The following is an 18,005-nucleotide window of genomic DNA, read 5'->3' as shown; positions in this document are numbered from 1 at the left end:
AAATGAATGGTCTTCTTGACTGCATCCTTGAGAACAGGCTTTGCAAATTAATTAGAGCTTCCCATGACAGAATGCATTTGTTTTCCACAGCACCTGGTGGCCTGCAGAGCCCCCTTGCTTGCAGACGGCCCCTCTCTGCTGTCCCTGGTGTTTCCGCAGATGCTCTGGCCGCCCTCGCGTGACCCGAGGGTGAGGCTGATAGATGCAGACGTCTGCAGATGAGCAGTTAGACTGTGTGTTTCCCTAGTATGTCTGAGGACAGCTCCATTAATTATGGACGGGCCCCGGGAGCAGAGCCGGCCTGTGCCTGACAGATGCCTGTCCTGACCTGTGCCCTCAGCCACCTCTGTGCACCTGCCGGGCTCGCCCGCTGAGATGGAGCTCTGCCCGTCACTGTCACTGCTGCAGTGAAGCTCTCCGTGCGCATCCTCCCAGGGAGCAAATGTCAAACACGGGCAGAAACGGTGTATGTAATCCACGCATGCGTTAGGCTTGCATTTGAAAAGTTTAAAACGATGTTGAATCTTTTAGAGGAATTTTTTTTATGAAAGTTTACAGAGACTTAGGGTTTCCAGTCATTCATTGCTGCACTTTTCTCCCTGCCACCACCTCCTCCCTAATTCTCTCTTCTCCTTGAAAAGAAAGAAGAGCTCTTTCATTGTTATGCAGTCCCTCTCCCCAAGTCCACTCCACTGTGCAGCCTTCATTCTGGATTTCTGTCATGACAAGAATACCCATTCACATATCCCTTTTAAACAGTTTTCTCCCTCATCTGTTTCAATGCAATATACCTCATTCCTCCTCTCCTTTTCTGTCTTCCCTCAACCCTGATGTCAGTCACTTTTTACAACAGTGGCCCTATGCAATATTTGTCCTTTTGTGACTAAGATATTTCACTCAGCATAATGTCCTCCAGGATCATCCATCCATTTTGCATAATATTTCATGAGTTCCTTGCTTTTCAATCCTGCATAGTATTCCATTGTGTGGATATACCAGAGCTTCTCTATCTGTTTGTTTGTTGATGGGCACTTGGGTTGTTTCCAGCTCTTTGCTATTGTGAACAAAGCAGCAATAAACATGGGTGTGCAAGGAATTTTTTTTTAAATAATGAACACAGGTAGTTGAAAAAGCTAATAGGGCTTGTAATGGAAGGTGTGGCCCTCCAGCTCACAGGAACAGTGTTAGCTGTGTCTCATTGAGTTCTTTATGGGTGTTTTTGTCAAGTGCCATCAAGTTGGATATGACTCGTAGCGACCCCACGAACAGCAGATCTGAGCCCTGTCCTCCGCTTTGCTGTCCTCTGCATCTGACACACGGGAGCTCATTGCAGCAGTCACTGTGTCAGCTTAGCTGGTGGGGTCTCTCTCTCTTACCATCCCTCCACCTTTCTAAGCATGATGTCCCTGTCCAAGGAGTAGCCTCTCCTAGCAACATGCCCAAAGTCTGTAAGACGAAGCTTGAAGCTCGTAGTTGATTCTTTATGGGGCTCCGTACCTCTAGTGTTGGTAGCACGTATCTGTGTTACGTCTGTGGCCGACTGTGCGCTGGGTTCCACCTCCAGCTTTAGCACGTGTGCACATTGCTGTGTGTGGGCCTTGTCCACCGGTCATTCCGCTGTTTCTGGTTCCATCCACCATGGGTCCTGCCTCTCACCACCTCCCTATTTAAAAGATGGGTTGGGGTGCCCGTGAGGGTCCTGTCCCTCCCTTTCTCTACTCAGATGACTTGCCAGCATAACAAACTGGAGATGGGGTTCTAACAGGGTCCTGTCCCCATGGAGGAGGGAGGATTCAGCACGATTCCGGGACCGTGGGAGTAGCGTGCACACTTCCGTCAGGCTGCATCCTTCAGTGTGTCTTCAGTTCCCAGCGGAGCATGCTCAGTCAGGCACACACACGTCCAAGTGCATGCGGGTTGGTGCACGCACAGCTGGGTGTACGCTTGGGCTGGGGTTTATGTGTTTCCACAGCTTGTCCCTTCTCTCTCCTCCCAGCAATCCTGGGTGAAAGTTTACCTAAACTTTTAATACAATCAATTCATTTAAATAAAAAACAACCACTATGTAGAACTCCACAAAAATCCCCATCAATCACGTGTCCTTGCCTGATGAGTTGACGATCATTATTAATTTTCAGCCTTCATAATCTCTCATCCCTCTGTTATGTCTCTCTGTAATGCAGCTTTCATTTCTTCTGGTTTGATCTGTACGGAAAATAGTCTTAGTCTTCATCAGTAGATGCCCCTGATTTGCTTTCTCCAGGACTGTGCAGTTCACATTTCCATCAACCCTGTAGTTTTGTAAAAACTTTTAAAATTAATGGTATCTTATAAAAATGGACTATTAAGATAGACACTACATGGTACTAAAATCTCAGTGGGGTTCATCAGATTGCAGACTGTGCAGGGGACCTGCTTAGGGATTTGGATCTTGCTGGCTTGTCTCTGGAAAGTGCAGGAAGAGGCCAGATCTGAGCTAGTGAGGAGAACACCTGAGCTACTCACTGTATTGGAATGATGCTTCAGGGTGTGAGGGACAGAGGTGGGATCATCCAGGAGTTGGGACCGGAACGTAGGCAGGAGAAGCTCCCTGCCTGGATTCGAGTCCTGGGATGAGAAGTGGGTGAGTGAATTGCAGAAGGCCATTCGCTTCCCTTGATCCATTCTGACTCATTGCAACCCTGTGGGACAGGAGAGAACTGCCCCTGGGCACTTGGAGGCTGGAAGCCTTTAGAGAAGCAGGTTCCCACGTTCTTATTCCATGGAGTAGCTGCTAAGTTCAAGTTATTGACCTTTTGATATGGAGTCCAGCTCCCAATGCACTAGGCTCCGATGGACAATCTAGGAATAGATATTGTGGATTTTGTTGCTGGATTGAATCTGGGCATCGAGGAAAAGTGAGAAGTGAATTCCCTCTTGGCTTCTGGCTTGAACGTTGTTATAGATTGTTAATTTTCCCCCTATTATTACAATCAGGCGTTCATGTTGTGATGTTAAGCAACTCTTCTCATTCTCTTTGTATGTTTGGTGTGCTCTTGTGTATTAAAGAATGATATTTTTGACAAAAAAACGATAATGTTAGCCTTGGCTCTGTGGTTTGGGGTAAATTGCATGACTCTAGAGTGAATAAAGTAATGTGTTAAAGGAGTACAATACCTGAGCAGCCGTGGTTAGTGAACAAGAAGGTGGGATCGTGGGCCGTGTGTGGTCCTTCCCTGGTTTACCGGCTTCTCCCAGACTTTGACATTTATAGTTTCAGCAGCAACATCTGTGTCAGTCTTATTTCTAAGATAAAATCACTTTATTCATGAAGCGTACATTCACCATGTAGAACACGGTACCAACAGAAAACTGTTGTTGTTATTTTGTGCCGTCGAGTTACCGGCGACTCATAGCGACCTTATGTACACTAGCTCTGAACCCTGCCCTGTCCTGAACCAACCTCATTGTCTCCAACAGGCCTAATCCCGTTTCTTCAGTCACTGAGTCAGTCCATCTCCTCTGGGGCCTTTCTCTCCTACGCTGTCCCTCCACCCTTCCAAGCATGATGTCCTTCTCCAGGGACTGGTCCCTCCTGGCCATGTGCTCGAAGTATGTGAGAAATCCTCATAATCCTTGCCTCCAAGGAGCAGCCTAGTTTCACTTTCTCTAGGACAGACCTGTTTGTTCTCCTGGAAACCCATAGTATGTCCAACAGTCTTCTCCAGCACCACAACTCAAAAGCATCAATCCTTCTTCTTTCATCCTTAGTTTTTTTTTTTTTTGGTTTTTTTTTTTCATCCTTAGTTATTGTCCAGTTCTCTGATGCATAGCAAGTAATTGTGAAGACCATGGCCTGTATTAGGTCCACCTTAGTCTCCAGACTGACATCATGGCTTTTCAGTACTCTCGAGAGGTCCCTGACAGCAGACTTTCCCAATGCAAACTACTAAACATAAAACATTTACTGAAGCTAAGATTTAATGAGAAGAATACCTTAAAAAAACAAGTGATAATGCAAAGACTTGTTAACTTGTGACTTACATTATGGGCCTGAATAGAAAGTTTTAATGTTCATGTTCCCTTGCTGATAGGGAGGGTTAAGAAAAGAGCCAACTACAATTTATTTTTTTATTTTATTATTTTTGTGTGCTTGTACCGTCAAATCAGATCTGACTGGTAGAGGAGGAGATTGTCCCTCCTTCCCCGGCAGAGCATCTGGTGGATTCGAACCATGCACCTCTGGGATCCCAACTACAATTTAGAGTTGAAGGAAACTTTGGATACTTTTTGACTATACATTGCTTGTTGGCACTGCTCCTGTCATGTTCATTTTTAATTTTCTGTGCTCTGTGTGTATATGTACAGATATAAAACTTGTCAAGAGGAGGGTTGGGGGATGAAAAAAGCAGGTAGTCCACTGACAATTACATTATTGATTATGTTTTACTGTGGTTATTAATGAGCTCTTTCACTTTCTATAGTTTTGGTTTTTTTTTTTTAAAATTTTTTTTTTCACTTTATATAGCTTAATGACAGGTACAAGAAAAGGTTTTGGACCTAAATTCTGGACTGCCCCATCTCCGATATTCTAGTACTTTCCCTCTCACTCTGTTCTGTAGGCTGGAAGTATTGCTTCTGTTGTGCTTGTGCCACAGGATCATGCTGGTCTGGGTAAAGCCGGGCCTTTTCCAGGGAACATTTGAACTAAAGGGCTCTGGGAGCTCGTGGGCCAGGCCCCACGCTCCAGGACTCAGGCAGTCGTGAGAGCGGGACTGAGGAGCAGGCCCAGGCCAGGCCGCTCGGAGCTCTGGACATACAGGAGGGAGGAGGCGAGCTGGTTTCTGGAGTTTGCTTGTTTTGGGGGGACTGTGGAGCGATGTGGATCTTTCATGGGAAATTGTACCTGAATCAGTCTTTCTCCTGCCCCCCCATCCCTGCAGGGCCCCTGTGTCCATGACGAGGACTCAGGCCTGTCGCTTGTAGGAAAGCCTGCTCTACAGGCCCTTCTGTACCACTGCCACTTCTATGAGCACCTGGACCAGATGGTTCGGCATTGCTTCCTGGGGCGCTGCACCTTCGATCTGGACGGCTCGCCGCTGGGTCAGCGCTCAGACAGCACTAGTTCAAACAGTAAGTGCGCTGTGTCAACATTTTCATTTCCGTAAAATGTAATGATGGTTTAAAACTTTACTTATACAGAATATTTAAAACAAATGAAAAGTATACAGAAAAAAGATGTTCACCCTGGTTGTGCCCCCTGGAGGTTATTGTTGTGTCGTTACATGTTCACCCTGGTTCTCCCACCCAGAGATCATCGCTGTGTCGTCAGGGTAGGTTTTCTGCACGTCATCTTCCTCTGTTGTTTGTTTATTCTGAGCAGTTGTACTCACATCTTATGTCCATTTCTGTGTTCCTCATTCACTAAACATTGCCTGTCTGCTGGTGACAAACAGTACTTTAGTAATAATATGCCTTGTAATGATAAAGTATCGACTTAAAAGTAAACTTAAAATATTTGCCATAATTTCACAGTTGTGAAAAGTAGTTTTAAAAAGAGACAGAGATTTCTTGGACCTCCTTTCTTTTTCAAATTACTATTTTTCAAATGTTAATAATTTTTTGTCTTTGCACCTCCTCCATCATGTACATGGATGAATGGAGGTAGAAATGAAATTAATTTATTTGTTCCCAGATTAATTCAGGTCTGGAAGCAGGAGTGGCATCCCCTTCCTAAACCACGTGCCTCTGGAAACTGTGAACTTGGGAGAAATGACGATAGTTATAGAAAGGCCTCAGGTCTTTTGTTCATAGGGTCACTATGAGACATGCCCTACTCGATGGCAATCGACAACAACGACATGTATGTGTTAAACGGCCATGGGTTTTTAATGAACTCCTTAAGAGTCAGTAGCAACATGAAACTCTTTTACCTTCAAGTTCTTAAGTGGGAATTTCCTGAAAAATGAAGCCACCGCTTCTGAGCTACAGCTGTCGAGGGAGCAGCTCTGAATCGTGCGGCCTTTTCCAGCCTCTTTCAGCCTTGGTTGAAATGTTTTCTGCCTACAAAGGCAAACCAGGATCATGGGTCCCGTTTGGCTCTCTTTTCTGAACGGTTCCTGAGTCCCTCTCTGCACAGCTGAGTATATCTGATGGTTCCTCACGGTCCTGGTCAGGTGTGAACTCCTGGCAGGAACACCTCGGAAGCAGTGCCGAGCCTTTCTCTGTGCTTCAGATTAGGACATGCCGAGGCCACAGCCCTACGTTAGCGTGGCTTCAGTCAGCTCTCAAGCCGCTGTGTCCCCTGTGCGGTGACACGAAAGCTGTGTGAACGTGCTGAGGCTCCCCCCAGCTGCCTCCAATTAGTTTTAGCACCTGTTGATGGTTCTTGCCCAAATCAGTTTTTATATCAGTTGGCAAATGGTGAATTTCCTAATTCTTCATTTCATCTACATTTATTTTCCACTCAAAGAGTTTCCTTTTCCCCTTTTTACTCATTTATATTGATGTGTGCCTTTGGGTCTCTTATTTGGTGAGAATGCCTTTATATTCTGTTTCTAGATTGATTCTCTTGGCTAGATCTACTACGTAGGGTTGGGTAACAAGTCTGGAGAAAACTACCAGCCCTCTTTGTAGTCCTGACTTAAGAAGAATAGCTCTCCTGCTCTTCTGTTTCACCATTAAATACGTTCTTTTTTGAGACATCAGACAGACACATTACCATCAAGGCAATTTCAACTCATAGCAACATTGTAGGACCGATGGCAGCCCCATCTTTTTCTCATAGTGCTTTGGTGAGAATGAGTGCTTTAACTAACGTACCACCAACTCTTATTTATGCTGTGAACCAAAAGATCAAGCCCTCTGATGACAGACTGGTTCTGACTCGCAGCCGTCCTCCTTCAAGTGTCCAGAGCTTTCAGTCTTTCACGGAGATTACTGCCCACCTGTCTCCCAAAAAGTAGCTACTGGATTCAAACTGCCAACCTTGCGGTTAACAGTGCAGCACGTAACACACTACACCACTAAAACTGCCTAATTACAGGATCAAAACCCAACTCATTGTTACCAAGTTGAGGCTGACTTCTTGCTGACCCTCTCCAGATTTTCTCTGTAAGTCACACTGGAGGGGGCCTGTCTTTCTCCTACAGAGCCTGGATTTGAACCACCAGGGAAGGGTGGTATTTGGTCAGCACTGTAGTGCCCTGCGTAATGTGCCACAAGAGCTCCAGTGTTGATAATCTGTTGTTATTGTGCTGTTGAGTCAGCTGTGGCTCACGGCAGGCCTGTGAACACAGCTGCCCTGCAGGAGGAAGACGGGTCTTCTTCTGTAAACGTTTCTATAAACAGCCCTGGAACCCGATCGAGGGTGACTGTGTGAGGGAATTGGCTGGAGAGCAGGGGTTTCGTTTTGGAATGTATATATAAAGTCTGTAAACCAAGCTCTGCTTGTAAATGAAGAGCAGTGAGCACTGGTCCGACTTTGTGTTTTGTTTTTGTTGGTTTCGTAAGTCTTTTCCTGTAATTGCTTCAGGAGAGTGCCCGTGTTAACCATTCTGCTGTCCCCCCAGGTCTGGACGACTCCTTCAAGTTCTGGAGGACCCCGACTCCGCTGTCCAGTCAAGATCAGGACCCAAGCTCCCTATCCACCTCGGAAACAATGGTACTCCTGGGGGACGCGTTAGTGCTTCGGTGTCTGCCTGCGGGCACATGGTCGGGCTGGGCGTGAAGTCGCGGGTATGAATGCCAAGCGGGTTCATGCTGGGTGACTGCACAGAGCCCTGCCAGGTATTTGTCGGCGATGTTTCATTATGTGCTCATCGTCAAGGTCTGCACCGTCCACCCCCACTAACGAGGCGATGGCGCAGAAGCCCCTGCACTCGCTCTGTGCTGTCCTGCGTGTACGTGTGGCTGAGAGACGTCACCTTTTGCGCACACAGGCCAGCCGAGAGTGTTCTGTGTTGTCGTCCTCACCACACTGCAAGAGGCTGGAACATTAGGAATTGTTTGAGACACAAAGAACTTTTAAATAATGAATTCATACCAGATTTTGGAGGTTTTATAAACACACACCGTTGTTTATTCTCAGCCAGACAACTATTGTGTTTGACTTGGAAAGTTTTGAGATAGTCATTGTGTTGTAAGAAATACTAGGATGGCAGTGGTTTGACCCCTCTTCTTCCCTGAGCAAAAGCAGAAAACAATAAATAATTGTAAGGCCATGAGAATTACGTCTCACAAGCTGAAACAACTTTGCCGTATTTTTAAACTCCTTTTTCTTGGAGGTTAGGACGGTCGTGGTTAGTGCTGCAAGCATGACCTGACCTTGGGTGGGTGGGAAGATGACCCAGTTCCAGCAAGTGGCGTGCTTTCCTTTCCAACCTGGAGATAGGGGAGTTCTTCTTTCTAGTCTTTGCTGAACATTCTCTTTGAATTTTCTAGTCTTTTGACTGAAAATTCAATTTCTTTCATTATATGTGATTTACTTTTTGTGGTTTCTCAAATGTTAGGAGCTGCACCGCAATCCCAAAGGCAGGTGGTTCGAATTCACCAGCTGCTCTGGGGGAGAAGGATTGGCAGTCTCCTCCTGTTGATGGACTGCTTCTGAAATCCCCTGGAGGGCCAGTTAGGAGTCAGCCCTGCCTGGACAGCGTGCAGGAACAGAAACAGCAACATTCTTGTGTAAACGTAACTATATGCTCTAAGAAACTGAAAATGGAATGTGACTTGCTTTGCTGTGATGGTCTGAAACGGAACTCGGAATCCCTCCCACGTATTTGAACTGCTAGCTTTTCAGTCGACAGCTTGATGTTTAACATTTAGCACCACCGGCGCATCTGATAAATGTGGAACACAGGTAAAATCCTTCACATGTCCTGACCTGCAAAACTAGTTGGGACCAGATAATCCCTCAAGACTGTCACTCTGAGATACTCTTTTAACTTAGTTGAGGTTGCCTGGGGGGCCAGTCATCTTTTAGCTAAATGACATATGGGCTCATAAAATGAAGCACATAACCTTTTAAAAATCATCCGTCAGTGATGAAATGGTCAACAGTTACTGTAACATGGAAGGGGAGCTCTGGTGGCCTAGTGGCAAGAAGCTGCAACTCCAATCCCAGAGGTACACGGTTTGAATCCACCAGATGCTCTGCCGGGGAAGGAGGAGCAATCTCCTCCTGTACCAGTCAGATCTGATTTGACGGTACACTCACACAAAAATAATAAAATTTAAAAAAACAAAAAAAAACCCAAAACAGTTACTGTAAAATGGAGATGAGAAGGAAGGGACCCGGGGAACCAGGGTCCCAGAAATGGTGCACCTGAAGCAGAATGACGGAAATGATGGCCAGATGTGCAGACGGAACCAGTATCACTGAAGAGTTTGTGGCAGAATGACGGAAATGATGGCCAGATGTGCAGATGGAACCAGTATCACTGAAGAGTTTGTGTACAGATGCTTGCGTGAGAACTAACTCCAGCATGTAAACTTTTACCTTAAACACAACAGTTATAAAAAAAGAAAAAGAGCTGCACTGCAATCCCAGAGGTGTGCGGCTCGAACCCACCACATGGGACGATCTCCTCCTGTACCAGTCCCATCTGATTTGATGGTACACACACACAGAGCACATTAGCAAGGGTTTGGGGAGAACTGAACCCTAAGTCTTCTGAAGCTCTCCTGGCCCAGTGGTCAGGAGCCGTATTGCCAACCCGAAGGCACGGGGTTCACATCCCCTGGCTACTCTGCAGAAGGATGGTCAGTCTCCCGTGCAGTGTGACAGCGCTGAAAACCCTCTGTAGGGTCAGCTGTGGGCTCATGCCGACTCGGCAGTCACCACAGCACCATGAGACAGAGTTGACTGACCGTGGGTTCTTGGAGGACGGGGGTTCCACATTCCCCCATCTCTCGGGATCTGTCTGCGTGGCCCTGGTCAGAGCAGTCCACAGTGGACGCGGCACCATCCTGTTCTCCTGAACTCCGGGTGGTGAAGCTGGGCTAGTGTGGACAGCTAGTCCTGTGGATTAAGTTCTGCTCTGAGTCTTTGTGCCTTTTTCTTTTCTTCTAACATCTATGTAAGATGACCATTCACAAGCTTTTCAGACCATGGACACTACCCTCTGCACTGAGATGTGGAGATTTTCTTGATATTTTCTGGTCAGGTCAGGCCAGTGAAGTGGAATTGTCCCATGAGCCTGTTTTTAAGTTTTTGCACTCAGAAGATCAATCTCATAAGATACCGAGAAGTATCTGTAACATCATCCCTTATATAACTTACTGTCTGTATGAACATACATGCACACACACCCCCTATATGTGACATGCCTATACATATATCTCTGTCTGTGAACACATATGTAACAACGTAGTACCCATACGCATGCATGGCTAGGGGTATATTTGTGTAACCATATATATACATGTTTTTTAATTGTTGAGAATTTACTCTTTATATCAGTATTGCTTTATGCCTAAGTTGGGAGGCTCTAACCAATAATACTTTCTCACCAGAATGAAAGCTGCACAGTGCAGTGGACTTGGGGGGAAGGACTGCATAGCAATGAAAGAGTTTCTCCTTTACTCATCAAGGAGAAAAGTGCACTGGGGAGGAGAGGATGGGTAGGGGGAAAAGTGCAACAGTGAGTGACTGGAAACCCTAAATCTCTGTAAACTTTATTAAATTTAATTTTTAAAAAAGGATAAGGAAAAGATTGAAGCTACAAATTAAAATGTAAACTGAGTGGATTTAAATCTTGCAAATAAGCTTATCTGTGGATTCCTGTCGTCTTTTAGTTTATCTCCTGGAATTGAAAGAAGACGTGGTCTGTTGATTGATTTGTTCTCCTTCCTTCTTGTCTTTCTAAGGAAAGTATTATCTTTTGCTTTGGGTCATAAGACGTATTGTGCTGTTGCTGTATCGTCCATCCCCTGCTGTTAAAGCCGTATTAGGGACTGTAACGGTGTTTTCTAATGGCTACGAGGTTGGTTTGTTTGGCAAGCTTTGTAAGACTTGGAAGCTTAAGTTTTGTAAATTAACAGCTAGAGTAACGTGTCGGTGCCCCTGGCGTTGAACTTGTGGCTACCTCTTTTAGGTCACTGTCTGTCCTTGGGGTGGGAGGAGTCAGGCCGGAAGCATGGTTTTTCTTTCTGAAATCACATTTTCACTTCCTGAAATTCTATTTTACCTTCCAGTGCATATGCAGAGAACAATAAGGACTTAGTGAATTATGTGTTGCACTGCTAACCAACAGATCAACTGTTCAAATCCCTCCCGCTGCTCTGGAGGAGACAGATGGGTAGGCTCCTTTCATAAAGATTTACAGCCTGGGACACCTGACAGGTTTACTCTGCGTCGGACGCAACTCCATGACCATGGACCGTGGTTTTGTGGGTGTATATTAAATAGCTAAGAATCTCCTCTGAACACCCTAAAACATAAATGAGAATAAAGAAACCAAGCCTAATGTTGTTATGGTAGCAGACCACCACATCTCTGAGTGGGGCCTGGTGGGCTTCAGCTGTTTATTTTTCTGGTTAATAATTAAACAATTTTCTCCCCAGAATTCCTCACATGTGATTGTACCGTGAATAAAATAATAATAGAAGTCATGACATACTTTTATGGGAAAATTTACTGTCAGGAACCTCTCCAAAGTTCTGAAGAGCAATGATGTCAGCTTAAAGACCAAGTTTACACCTTATTCAAGGCAAAGACTTTTCAGTCCCTTGCATCTGAGGGCTAGACAGAAAGAATGACGAGAAAAATTGATGCCTTTGAGTTGTGTTGGAGAAGAGGGCTGAGTTTTGGGGGGGACTGCCAAGAGAGAAAACACAGATGTCTCAGAGAAGGGACAGGCCCCGTGGAGGCAAGGATGGCAAAGCTTCGTTATAAGTACTTTGACATGGAGTTAGGAGAAACTATTCCTTGGAAAAGGACATCATGCTAGGAACGTTGGAGGGTCAGCGAAATAGAGGAAGACCTTCAACAACATGGATTGACACGATGGCTGCAGGAGTGAGGTGAAATATATCAGAAATGTAAGGATGACACAGGGTAGGACAGGGCTCAGGCTGGCTGTCGATAGAGTCGCTGTAAGTTGTACTTGATGGCATATAACAACAGCAATGAGCATAATAAGTAGTCTTCCTCTGTCTGTTAAGATTTACAGCGTCAGAAGCCAGGTGGAGCCACACTGTGTGTCAGCATTGACCTGATGGCTTTGAGTCTTGGGTTTATGTAAGGTTCTGTACTGAAGCGGGAGAAAATGTGTGTGGGAGCATCCCATCCTAAAAAGAACGAAGGTTACAGAGTTCTTAAAACAGTTTTGGTACAGATGTAAGGAAGAGATTGTGATTAAAGGTCAGCACTCTTGCTCCATCGCCGTCTTACACGCTGGAAGGTGCATTCCTGAGGTAACGGTGTGGAGACATTGATGATTGGCAGGTGATGAGGGGTGGCGGCTGCTGAAGGTGGGGTCTGGTGCTGGGGAGCCGGGGCTTGAGGAACAGGAGCAGCGGGCCTCTCACTGCGGTCGGCTCCTTGGACAACAAGCCTCAGGGGAGGTTTGTGAGCAGTGGGTGTTTTGTGCTGACTTTGACCTGCTAATTGACTTAGTGCAGCCTTTCCACGTTGGTACTGGAGCCACCACTTTGCTCCCTCTCACCAGACAGAGCAGCACACGCCTCTCCCGGCGCGCTGTCATTTCCACTCATCGCTTTCCTCCTCTTTGAAGCATCACCAGCTCTTGCCATGAACTTGCACTTGAGAGGCAGGTTCACCAGGGTCAGTAAGAGGGAGATGTGAGCCCCAAATGAGGTCCTATGTGCGGCGATGTGGCGTTAACAGCGCCACAGTCCACTGGGCGAGGCAGCCGCTTGGTGCTTGTTGAGCCCCGCTTGTCCAAGTGGAAGTGGGATTTCCTCCCTTTTCCAGACAGAGGGCTGTGTGGCAGGGTTCACGTGCAAGTTGTCATGATGCAGTGTTCTTAATGTGCTAAACACAGACCTGCATCGTGATGAAATTCCCATTATCTTTGTTGGCTGTGCACAGATTTAATACTCACGTTAACAGGGCTTAGCTGTCGATTCAGTAATACCTGGGATACGTGTGTTTCTGTCATCCTAGGACTGTAGCGTTTGAATGAGTACCATGGCAGGTGATAGCAGAATATTCTTGTTTTGTATATAATTGTCCTGTTTTGTAATTTGTCAACATTTGCGCTTTTGACAGTGACTGTTGTGTGCCGTGAATGGCAGTGACACCTGGCTGACCCGCAGCAGGTTTTCAGAGACCGTAGATCACATGGGAGGAGACTGCCCAGCTTTCTCCAACCACCAGCCCGCGGGTTGAACCACCAGCCCCCCCGGGGGTTGAACCACCAGCCCCCCCGGGGGTTGAACCACCAGCCCGGGGGTTGAACCACCAGCCTGCGGGTTGAACCACCAGCCCCCCGGGGGTTGAACCACCAGCCCCCCGGGGGTTGAACCACCAGCCCAGGGCTTGAACCACCAGCCCGGGGGTTGAACCACCAGCTCGGGGGATTGAACCACTAGCCCGGGGGTTGAACCACCAGCCTGGGGGTTGAACCACTAGCCCCGGGGATTGAACCACTAGCCCGGGGGTTGGCAATGCATCTCCTTACCCACTGGGCTAAGAGTAAGTGACAATGTTTCTTTTCCTCTGCTTTGTGATCACTTTGAGGATTTTTCAACTAACTTACATTTTTATAGCCCTTATTATCTTCTAATAATAATTTAAAAGATTCTTCTTTTAAAAGTCCATTTTGAACCAGGATCTCCGCACTTTTGATAAATAGATAGCCATACTGTACTATGTAAAGTAGATTTGAGTATTTTCACATTTTTTTTCCACTAACACATCATTTCTTGAATCTTGATAGAAATGCAATCGTGTTAAGTAGTAATCTTTGATGTGAGCCTTGAGCCAGTGTTTCAAGCTCCGGCACTCAGATGGCCACACCAGTAATTTGCAATCTGTTGCCTTAAATACTAAGAAGGACTTAATTCTGAAAATCGGCCCCAGTTTTGGGGAGGGACATTTTGAAAAAGGAAGAAGCACCTTCTTGGAGAATTTAAGTCTTTCGCTGGAGGTTACGAGGCTCCCAGAGGGTGGGGAAGAGAACTCTGGTGAACTTAGACTCTCAGTATCCCAGCGGGACTCTGCCTAGCTCCTGGTGTAGACGCACACATCACGCCTCTGCCGTGTAGATGATGCACATTGTACCTCTCTGCCCACGAAGACTGTCTGACCTAACTCTGTTTTGAGTATAATTATTGGTATAAACTGTGGGTTATTGTTTATTCTCTTGAGTGTGTGGAATACAGGATCATCTGTAAACATAAACGCCTGGGCCTGGGCTCCCTACAAATCTTTCCAACTCATTGTGCCTCACTTTTAACTCAGGAGCAGCTTGGTACCTTGTCTTTTCATACTACAAATCCTTTCCCTTCCTTTGTTCTTTTTTTTTTTTTTGACTGAATTGCCTATTTAAGCACTGAAACTAATTTTGAGGAGAGAAAGTGGAGAGTATCATAAAGCCCATTGTGACAGCTGAAATAGCCAAGCCCTGAATTAATGTTCAAAAAATTTTAAATGTCCCATAAAATCTTTATTTCTGTAGACAGATTATAGAAAGCAGTGTTTCTGAACATTGATGCATTTTGTTTATATGTCAAGAATTGTCTGTGATTTGCAGTCTGGTTTTCGTTTAATATGGTAAATGACTGCTGTTGTTTTGCTATACAAAAGGCTTCTAATTTAAGTTGCTTGTCGTACAGTGAAGCATGTCTCAGAAAGCTGCTTTAGTTATCAAATCTGTTTATAAACACATTGTAGGAAGTTGTTTTTTTTCTTCAGTTTTCATAAGCAGATTCAAGCCTGTTGTTAGACAGTGGCTTTAAGTACCGTTACCATATTCTCACTAATACGTTCTTCTTGCCTTCCCTAAGATCAGTAAGGTCATTACTGATGGCATGTTTCTTTGAGTGCTTTGTTAGAGTGGAATTGACCTGGTTTGCATTTCTTAGTTAAAGCTTTCTCCTCTCATTTCTTGTGACTCTGTCACCTTTACTTGAAGAGAAGAGAGATGATCAGCAAGTGTGAAGTTGAAAGAGGGATTTAAAAAATTGTGTGTTCATTTACTTCCAGGTCCAGTGTACCCTGCATTCACAGCTGGTATATACATGGAAATATGCAGGTGTTGTGAGCCAGATAGTGTGGGGCCGGGTCGATTCATAAGTTACGTTGTCTGCTCCTGCCCTGTGCGTGGAGGTGTTCAGGCATGAGAGGTGCTTCTCTCCCAGAGAGAATAAATCAGTGGCCTAGAAAAGTGGTATCTGGCCAGTCCAGATGGGGCCATTTCATGGGGAGGTGCCTCCCATCCACCTGGAGACCCCTAGGCTGCTCAGCTCTCAACCTACAGGTAAAATTGTGCTGTTTTCGGCAGAGTTTCTTTTGAGTTTATGGGTTTTTTAAAAAATTTTATACTGGTTTACTTACAAAGTTCATTCATATACATTGTTTTTCACACCAAATTGTTCCCCTTTCCTATACCCACTCCTCCCTCCAACCATCAGATTGTGTGACCCTATGATTAAGCCCCCTATTCCCAGGATCCTCGTACTCGTTCTGCAATAATGCTCTTACACAGTATTTGTCTTTATGAGACTAAGTGGTTGACTCAGCATAATGCTCTCCAGTCCTTCCTAGGTTAGATAGCAATTCACAAAATCATTGCTCCTGCGTGCTGCGTAATATTCCATTGTCTGAATGTACCATAATTTCTCAATCCATTCCATTGTGGTTGGGCATTTGGGCTATTTCAATGTTCTTGTGATGGTGAATAACGCTGCTATGAACATTGGTGTCCAAGTCTCTGTTTGTGCCTCAGTTTACATTTTCTCGGAGTATATTCCAGGCAGTGGAATAGCCGGGTCATATGGCATTTCTATGTTCAGCTTTTTGAGGCGGCGTCAAACTGCCTTCCTGAGTGGTTGTACCATTTTACAATCCCACCAATAGTACAAGAGTTCCTTTCTTGTCACATCCTCTCCAACATTTATTATTTGCAGCCCTGCCTACGCTTTGCCACTGCTGCTGGGGTGAGATGGTCTCACATTGTGGTTTTGATTTGCATCTCTCTTATTGCCAGTGATTTTAAAAGTGCCCTACTCTGAAGCACGTTGTCAGAGTACTGCTTATTTATTTTTGTTTTCATTTTGCCACAGTTGGTCTTGAAATGACTGGAAGTGTAGGACCTCCTTTTACTACTCCTGTAATTTTTTTTATTGGCACTATTAAATTTTTCTACACCATTTGAAACTTTATTTTAAAAGCCTTTATTATCAGTCAAGAAATGCAAAATATCTCAACACAATGAATTGTGGCTAAAGTTGTATGTCATAGAAAAGAGAGTTGTATGTCGAACCCTCGTGCATTATAAAGTGGGGTGTGGAGCCTTCCTGACGTGGGGACGGTAAGAGGGAACAGGTCTTCTCAGAACCGTAAAATCCTACCTGAGCCTCCAGGTAACTCGTTGTGCCTTTGGATTACGGATTTAGGTCCCCAGTAACAGATCATAAGGAGAGAAGGAAACGATGACATTCAGGAACTCTTGGCATTTCAGAGTGAAATTAAAGAAATCGTGCTGGCGTCTTTGTGACACTGTCCTTGCTGAAGGGTGTCGGGTGGGCATATTGCTTGAGCTTCATTTTTCGTGCCGTGACATGAGTGACACCTTCCCTTACTGATTTCGTAGGTGACACCTTCAGGGGGACATGCTGAGTTACAGCCACCGGTGCCGTCAGCCACGACACTTACGTCCGATGTCTCACACGACCAGTTTGTGCTTCCAGGTATCCTTTTCAGAAAACCCTTTTCACCTCAAAAGAAAGGGACTCATTCTTTCTGGAAGGGATTCAGAACAGAAATGTGCAGGGAAGACGTGAACTAAGTCACAGAGCAGGGAGTCAACAGAACAGATACTCTTAACTATATAAGTGGGTCTTGACCTCCACATCCAGGCGTGGCTGTCACATGGCTCTTTATTAGTTATGCTTGGCTGTTGGCTGTTTGGAGTTTGGGAATTGAGAATCGAGGGATATTCACTACAGTTGCTACTGGATCCGCCTTGAAAATGACAGCAGTCAGAGTTGTCTTGGGCTGGGCTTCGTTTAAAATCAGATGTTATGTTGGTGGAAGGGCCGCAGGTTAGAGGGTAAGTCGCCCCCCACGTTCTTACTTAACTTGGATCGCTGTGTTGTGGTTCTACGAGTGAACATTGCCGTTTTCACAAAACCGTCCAGGGTGGAAGACCTTTATGTCTGCCCTTTGCAGTCAGCCCAGAAGGCAGAGCTGTAGGTGACTAGTTAAGGTGTGGAACATGGTAAGGGTCACAGGATCTGCATGCAGGTATGTGGGAATTCTCTGAGCTCTTATGAACGTTGACACATCTGAGTTTATTTAAAACAGGAGTTTTCTTTTAAAAAGGAAGGAGTGAGGCAGTCGAGCAGATTAACCTGCTTTAAGGACCCTGATAGAAATTGCTAGGGACACTGGCCACGGTCTCATGTCCTCCACTGTGAAGCCCCAAGGGCTCTGAAAGGGGCATTTCCTCCCAACTCCGTGCAGACTGGCCCGAGCGGAGGACGTCTGGCCTCCGTCCTGATCAGCTTGCTGGACAGGGTCAGCTTGCTATTTCTGCGCCCACCTCACTGGGGTTCGCGCATGGCGTACATTACAGAGCATTTGTTTCATTAAGACCCGTGAAGCATTAACTAATAGCTGGCATATCTTTGATTCCTCCGAATGTCGAAACGTTTTGAATTCTGAAACCTGCCTGGTTTCAGAGAAAGGATCGTGGGCCATGTCATTGTCCCTTCTTGTCTGAGTGCTCGACCACCAAGCACGTCTGCCCTGGCCCTTCTGGTTCTGCCCTCGCCCTGGACAGGAGTGTGTGCGCACACATGGGCACGCATGTCGCACACACATACACACACTCTCTCTC

At 45.7% G+C, this 18,005-nt stretch overlaps 1 protein-coding gene across 1 annotated transcript in view; it reads left to right on the top strand.

Annotated features, from left to right (window-relative positions):
• Window positions 1–18,005, top strand: part of RTTN (rotatin) — a 118,691-nt gene that overhangs the window by 74,449 nt on the left and 26,237 nt on the right. The window contains exons 33-35 of the mRNA XM_006892745.1: window positions 4,923–5,112; window positions 7,551–7,642; window positions 16,758–16,854. Of these exons, the coding sequence (XP_006892807.1) occupies window positions 4,923–5,112; window positions 7,551–7,642; window positions 16,758–16,854 (379 nt within the window). The remainder of the gene's footprint in view (window positions 1–4,922; window positions 5,113–7,550; window positions 7,643–16,757; window positions 16,855–18,005) is intronic.

Source organism: Elephantulus edwardii, unplaced genomic scaffold (assembly GCF_000299155.1).
Source record: "Elephantulus edwardii isolate Elephantulus edwardi_28Jun2011 unplaced genomic scaffold, EleEdw1.0 scaffold00118, whole genome shotgun sequence".
Taxonomy (NCBI): Eukaryota; Metazoa; Chordata; class Mammalia; order Macroscelidea; family Macroscelididae; genus Elephantulus; species Elephantulus edwardii.
The sequence above is the reverse complement of the archived record's forward strand: the minus strand, read 5'-3'. Positions and strand labels throughout refer to the sequence as shown.